The sequence below is a fragment of the Pagrus pagrus genome, assembly GCF_965226575.1.
Source record: "Pagrus pagrus genome assembly, chromosome: 1".
In the NCBI taxonomy this organism is placed as follows: Eukaryota; Metazoa; Chordata; class Actinopteri; order Spariformes; family Sparidae; genus Pagrus; species Pagrus pagrus.
Window position 1 is genome coordinate 24,129,223 of NC_140185.1, and position 7,843 is coordinate 24,137,065.

General features: G+C 39.4%; 1 protein-coding gene across 2 annotated transcripts in view; it reads right to left on the bottom strand.

Annotated features, from left to right (window-relative positions):
- Nucleotides 1-5,312, bottom strand: part of phlpp2 (PH domain and leucine rich repeat protein phosphatase 2) — a 41,224-nt gene extending 35,912 nt beyond the window's left edge. The window contains exons 1-2 of one of the 2 annotated variants that reach the window (XM_084356912.1): nt 4,953-5,312; nt 2,457-2,737 (exon numbers count right to left, since the gene is read on the bottom strand). In XM_084356912.1, the coding sequence (XP_084213038.1) occupies nt 2,457-2,737; nt 4,953-5,165 (494 nt within the window). In that variant the 5' untranslated portion in view covers nt 5,166-5,312. Of the gene's footprint in view, nt 1-2,456; nt 2,741-4,952 lie in introns of both variants that reach the window. The other variant, XM_084356911.1, reaches the window with a different exon arrangement.
- Between the last annotated feature and the right edge of the window lie 2,531 nt (nt 5,313-7,843).

Here is a 7,843-nt window from a genome sequence, read left to right on the forward strand (position 1 = left end):
CTGTCAGCAGCTCAATGTGTTTCAGATGCTCATTTATACAGCACACTTTTTATCAATCACACTTATAAGACCTTTTACAAATAGAACAGTTACTTAAAAGGAGTGATATTTACAAGAAGGAGAAAAAAATATAGGACAAGAAGGTCAAACATAAATGGAGTCCTGGCTCACGCATTTTCCATCAACACATGCATTTTTCTTTAAATTGAATGCATTTAACGCAACCTTGACTTTACAGTCTTTACAGTATGTGCTGTCCGTCTGTCTGTTGGGATTTTTTTTTCTTTGCATAAACAGAAATCATAGGGGCTTAAGTCACCAAAGCCCCGTTTTTGGCTGTTGAAGACTTAAATATTAAATTTAAATCCACCTGGTTGTACCCGCTGGCAGACTGCAATTTAACTGCTGCACTGTTGGAATGTCAACTGAATCAACACAGCCTATCCAGACGCTTACCAGAAGCCATTCATTTATTACCAGTCTGCATTACTCCGCATAGCCTACAGCTTTTAATCAGCACAGATATAATGAAGTTGGCTAATATGCTATTAGTTGATACCAGCCGATAAGGTCAATAGCGACCTCCAGTCAGAATATCTCCAGTGCGTCTATGGCACAACCTTCCAGACATTTTTTTTTTGCTCACTAACACATCCATTTACTATTCTCTACAATGATTCCTGCTACTGATAATTTGCTCTGTGTCAATATCTCACATCACGAAAAAAAAAAAAAAAAAAAAACAACTGTACACACAGACAGGCTCACACAGAATGAGCCATAAGCCACTGTGATTCAACTACGTCTGATTTCTTATTTTAGACTCTCCTTTCTGATATCTTCACGCAGTCTTTCCCAGAAAAGCAAAAACCAGAAACGGCACAGATTCCTTCTTGGTCACGGATCAGTGGACCAGCTTTCTATCCTTTCACGGATAATCAAGGGGTCATTTGCTATTTCTGTCAACATATGTCTTGTGAAGCTGAAAGAGGCGTACAGTCATGCTCCCTGAGGGTATCCTTGATGAGGTGCGGTGAACTGCGGCAGGTCCCCAATGCAGCAGTCATTGACATTTATTTAAAAATATAATGCTTCTATTAAAACGAAAAACATTATTTGTTTTTATGACACTACTTCTGCAAGCAGAAAAAATATTATACATTGAAAATCAACAAATCCACCTAAAGCGTCTTTATGGTTGAGTGACCTGATGCAACTCGTACAGTTAGAGAAGATAAAATAGTCACTCAGGGCCTCCAAGGACAAATTCTTCTCCATCTGAGATCCAGTTTTGACATATGAAAGGACACCTTTCAGTGTCTTATATAGGTTCTTGTGCATATAAAAGGTCTTTAAAGTTAAAAAGCCCAAAGTTTGCACCGGAAGGAGCTAATCTTAGAAAACAAGTGCCTGAAACGCCTCGTCAGTAGCCCTGCCTGTAATTGCGTGACCTCTTGACCTCACACTACTTCCCCATGTGACACATTTGCAACTTACTGGAGGCTAAAAACATGACAGAGCCCACCAGAGGCACAGTGAGCACTGCTGGCTCAGGTATGTGTGAGTTGACCAATCAGAGCAGGAGGAGGGGCCTCAAAAAGACAGGAGTTAATAAAAGAGCTTCTCAGACAGAGGGGGAATATAGTGATGCTGCACTGGATGGTGTTTTTTGAGCATTTAAGTATGTCTGCATATGCGCTGATATATACGGTATATTTATACAATATACATAATGGCATTGGGCCCAGCTTATTGCATTTCCATTATTATTTTATATTTTCTTTTTGCTCCTAAGATGGGTGAGGCAGGTGGGTGGATAGGTTGTTTGGTGAATATATATTTTGAAAAAAAATAAAGTGCTTGCTCGGTGTTTGTTTTTTTTTGCTTGTCAATATTTCCCAATTAAAAAAACATATATATATATATATATATATATATATATATATATATATATATAATGCATCTAAGTTGCTTCTGTGAGATGGTTCTGTACACTATTATTCCCTTTGCAGCTGTGCTTTTTGTGTGTCTGATGGAGGAGATGTGCTTCCATCTGAACCTATGCAGCTGTCTAAACCAGCTGCAGAACATCTCACGTTTCACTTGCGCTATACTTGCATAACAGCAACTCAAAGCATCTTTTTTTACGCTTCAAGTCATTTTCTATTTCTTTCACTTTTTTCCATTTCCACTTTAGTACATGATGATACATTAAGCTGCGAGCTGGCAGATGCTTCACAGTTCACAGCAGCATTGTATCTGAACAGATCCAATAAAGACACTGACGCAGGACTGCAGCATGTTGGATAGGCTGTAAGAGGCAACAGGGTATTTTGGATTACTCCTGTCATTGCCCTTGACCGAGGAAGACAACCATCATAACTTTTTAACAGCATTTAACTGCTCAAATTCAAAGGACGACATCACTTTAATGACTTAACTTAGTATGTATTTACCTGACTAAGTCTCCATGAAGCTGAACGTAGAGTCCCTGTCCATCCCTCTGTGCGCACAGCTCCTCCACTGTGGTAGTGGTGGAGCAGAGCACCAACTTCAGGTCTGTCTGGGGGGTGGAGGAGGCCTGCGGGCCGGAGGCAGGTGGCTGGGGGTCCACTGTGCCCCCGTACAGACACACACAGCCCCGCTGGGTGTCCCCCTTTAGCCAGTCCCTCTCTCGTGATCCAAATCTGTTTTTCCTTGTCACACAGCCACGACTCCCGTTCCGCTTCATGTTGCGCTGCTGACACAGAAAGAGTCATTTTAACACAAAGATTGGCATCAGATCCATATCAGCACGTCTGACAGCCATGACGGGTGTGTAGCTGGTAATTCAAGTCATTATACTTCTGTGACACCTGCAAATGCTTAACTTTGTAGAATCAAGTCTCTCAAACTCTACATTTTCTGGCAAACCTGTTAATAGCAGCACTGACAGTAAGTTAAGAAAAAGCTTTAATGTTTTTCTCAATCTGCTACCTTTCACACTGAGGATGGACTACGTGACTGTATTAGTAACAGGAACCAGAATATCATGTTGTTGTCGTTTGCTCTTGCCCTAATCACTTGCGGGGACGTTCGCCGGATGTGCAGCGGCCTAATGTTTTTCCTGAAAATTATGTAACGTTAGACTATTCTAAATTTGACATTAATAAGGACTGATGAGCTAAAATTATAAAATGTCTGTAACATCAGCTGTTCATAAAAGACAGCACACAGCATGTCATTTGCTAAAGACCTCTGTTCATTATTCTTACTTTGCATGAAGGCTCTGAGGACCCCGCATCTCTTCAAAATGTTTAATGGACGTGACATAAGTTTGTAGACTTGAAGGTGCCGTCAATTATGTTTGAAAATGTTGCCATCTTTCCCATGTTGAACTGTGATAATCAATAGGCCTTAGAGCAATTTGTTCCAGAGTGCACCGATCAGGAGAAGGAGGGGTACCTCAAAATAAATTCATGGGCCTCTCTGAAAAGTTCAGTCAGAAGAGGAACTGTCAACTGGACCACCAGTTACAGTGAAGAGCTCAGTGATAGCGTGAGAGTCAACAACTGGAATTTGTTCACTTTTTAATTTGAATTCATTTCTATTATTAGATAATCGTCTCCGTCAACAAATGGAACTTGCTCAGGCAAGTTAGCGAGTGGACCTTGAGTTAAGATTATTTTGTACCCAAGGTAGAGAATAATCTTTCAATTTCACTATCATAGCTGGAGCAGCATTATTCCAGCAAATGCTAGATGGTAACCTTAGATCTGTTAGGGAAAGATCAGGGTTTTGGGTTTAAACGATCACTCGCCAAGATCTCTTTCAGATCTGGGGTTCCCATTAAGACGTGACCCGTTCATCCAGTGGTATGTTTAAATTCCCCACCTGTTGAAAAAACCAAAACCCTTTCCTCATCCACTGCTGTCAAGGTGTGTGTCTGAGTGAGTTGCTCGCTGCTGTGGAGTCCCTCAGCGGTCAACCCAATTAACTAGAGATGCTCTGGGTGGCACCACAGGGCAGCTCCCAGGTTCAAATAGGTGTCACAGCGTGGATCTGAAGCAGGGCCACGCTGACTGAGAGTATACATGTTCAGTCAACCTGTTCAGAGTCAGTAAGGAGCAGCTTAACATACTATATATTTCCCTACCTCATAATGACTCTGAATGGCTGACCTGGCTTAGTTTTACAGTTAGCTATGGAGGACCTTTGTCCACGTCATGATGATACGGTATGTAATTGTAACACAAACTGTATCCGGTGCAAACGTGGACGTATTACCTGCAAAGATGGGCAGGCAGGTCGGGTTTGGACGTGATGTGAGCACCTCACTTAAATCTATTTCATGTTGCCGGTAACAGGCACGACAAGGACTACTACGCACTGACTGAACTACGGGTGAATGGGTTTCAGAGGCGTTATCTGTTAACCAATACCTAAGAGAAAACATGATTTTATTTGCACTTACTAACAGGGTGACCTATTTCAGTTTAAGATTCTGTGTCACAGAATAACTGAGTAAGGCGTACACATAATTGAATAGCACAGCTGAGATTGTGTGTGTGTATGTGTGTGTGTGTGTGCCAGCAGCCACCTCAGAGACTTATATGTCATTACACATCATGTGTCCTGCCCCAAAATGTCATAGAAGAACTGTAAAGCAGTGGGCCTTCATATAAAAGCTCTAACAGCCTCCAGTGTGTGTGTGTGTGTGTGTGTGTGTGTCTGTTAATTGGCTCTGGTACATTCCTCATTTAATGGCAATCATCCACATATCAATCATCAACCAGAGCATACCAATCACTGGACACCACAGCCTCGTTACATAATATTACAAGGATGCGTTCATGCACTTTGCCCTGTTTTAATCACCTACTGCAATGCAAGACAACAACAAAACAAAAAAAGCCTTGACATGTAAGACATTACAGAGGGATCTGTACCCAAACCCTCTCGTCATGACTTGCCTTTAGCACTCGGATCCCCGTCGCAGCATGAGCACCGGGACCACTGCGGCTGCCGCGACCTGCAGTCTGATTCAGCCCCGCTTGGTGGACCACCGTGTCCGGCTGCCTGTCTATGCAAGCCCCGTTATCTCCGACATCACCTCCTTTCTTGATGCCCGTTTTGGTGTTAGTCGCCACGGCCGCTGAATTATTCTCCACGTCCTCCATCGCCATGTATGATCCCCCTTTTTTTAACGGCGACGAAGACCAAGAAGTGCAGTCCCGGTATGCGACTGGCGGATTCCCACGGAGAGGTGAAAATTCATCCCGTGTCGGTGCAGCGACGCCATATCCAGACTGAATCTGACTGTTGTCAGATAGGCCTGCCGAGAGCTGATCAATAAACATTAAATGGGCGGGCTCAGGGTATTTATTATTCATCAGCCACTGCCTCTTTCTGAGGGGAGAGGTATTACATTAATCATAAGGCAAAGTCTTTCCCCACTTGGTGGAGAAATCTCGATGTGTCCTTGCAGGGCGTGTCTGACTCTCACAGTGTTAAACTGGAGACTTTTAAGATTCATGGTTTTAATCTTTCATGGTTTGGTCAGCGAGAATATTCAGATCCATTTTCAAATGAATCAGCTTCTATTAAGTATTCATATGTTGATACAGCTGATTTATGGATCTGTAGTGAAAGATTAATGAGAAAAACGTTTGGGACAAGTGCTCACGATCCTTTATCATGGGATTTAAAAAAAAATGTATTTTATCTTATTATATTAAGTCTAAGAGCACCTACAGAAACTGAATATAGTACAATTTAGGAAAGAAGAAAAGGAAGAAAAAACTAACAGAGATAAAGAAACAAAAGCAAAACATAAGACAAACAGAGGCACAAAAAGCAAATAAACAAAAAATAAATTGAAAAAACATAAGACAAACAGAGAAACAAAAACAAAACAAACAAACAAAAGAAAAACATAAGACAAACAAAAAACAAAACAAGACAAACAGAGAAACAAACAAACACAAAACAAAAAACAAATGTGTAAGAAAATTAAAGAAAAACGTGACAGAAAAACAAAACAAAACAAAAAATAAATAAATATATTCCTGTCTTAACCTTCTTATAAATAATTACATGCATATATCTACACGCCCCCACATGGACCTTACAAAAAATAAATATAATAACATGTATATATATATGGATATGATTTTAAACAAACAAAGTAAAAAAAAAGGAAAAGTATTATAAAAAATAACTGTTGGCATCAATTTGACCTTATCAACTCCAAAGTTGGTAAGGTCAAACAATTGATCACACTCAATGTTTAATTGTGTTTCCTTTGTGGCTTTAAAGCTTATCCCATCATAAGGATGATGTTGTGCAATGATTTTTCTTGTGCTTCATGTCTTAAATCACCAAACATTCATCTGATATTGGTTTAATTCATCAAGTTAACCTCTGGGCTGTTTGTTCTGTAAAAGAGCTGTGGTACATCTGGACCAATATCCATTTATTAACAATGAATTACACCTGCAAACTAGCTTAATCAAATACTCATTAACATTTAAATAACATATGAGCTACGGTCAGACCGTTTATAACAGAGGATTTGTTTGGTTAACAGGAATAACTTCATCTATATTGATGATATTGACCTATTTAACTGGAAAGAGATTCTTCCCAATCTGGCAACCACAACTGAGCTAACTGTATAACGCACCAGCTAATCGTTTATTAATCATGAATAAAGCCATAAATTAAATCTTACACATCCTTCATAAATGCTGCCTGATTAGAACAAAGGATGGAAGAGTTTTCAACTTTATGTTTTAAATGAGTCATTTAAGGCTGATGTTAAGCTAAAAGGCTAGTAAGATTATACAACAAATTTGTTTTGCAAATGTATATGTTGGTTATCAGCTAGGTCAACATTCAGACTCATTTATCTCTACACACACATTTCATAGTACAAAGTATAGCCTGAATACTTCTTTCAACACATTACAAACTACTTTCCAGAACATTAGCTTTAGCTGAACGTTCACTTGAGCAAAACTATAACGTTGATGCTAGTCTTTTGAATTTTACAAGCTGATATTTTTTTATAAATTTCCTTTACTTACCTTTGTCACACTTTGTCCCCCACAAAATTGTGTTGACGCTGCTACTCAGTATTATAATATAATAAAAAATGGGAGAACAGACCTGGCCTATTGAAGACATCTACGCAGAAAAACAGGGGTAGATACAGTAAGTAGAAAGTGGCCAAGGGCCCCAAACCCCAAGGTGCTCGAAAGGTTTACTGGGTGGCAATTATTTTGTGGTAATTTAATTAATTACACATTTCTTTTGGAAATATGCACCACTAACACTTAATTAAACTGGAGGCTTAAGGAGGCTCCTGCAATTTCCCTGCCTCCCCATTTCAAAATCTATTTATTTTACCTTTAATATTTAAATTGATATCACCCTATGTTTAAACAATGTATGTTTTTAAATACCTTTGAGTGTTAATGATTAAAAAAAAACTATACTTTTAACCTTTTGCTGTATATATGTATTGGAAATAAAGTTGTTTGTTGATACTGTGTCCCTGCTCATTATTGTCCTCTTGTAGTCCAGTGTTGTTTCATGAGGTAAAGCCAAAGACAATTTTCCACTTGGACAATAAAGTTCCTAACTAATTAACTTGGATGAAGCGGTGCAAGGAGCTCAATGGGTTTTTACAGCTAATCTTTGCCCCCGAGGACCATGTTAGTAGCCGACAGGTCGAAAGTCTTGAAATATTACATTTCAAAACACTAATATTTCATTTGAGCAAATAAATTAAGCAAAATGTACTTGTCATGCATGCAATTACTGAGAGATTTGACTTAATTTTCAGAATCAGCTGCGTTAT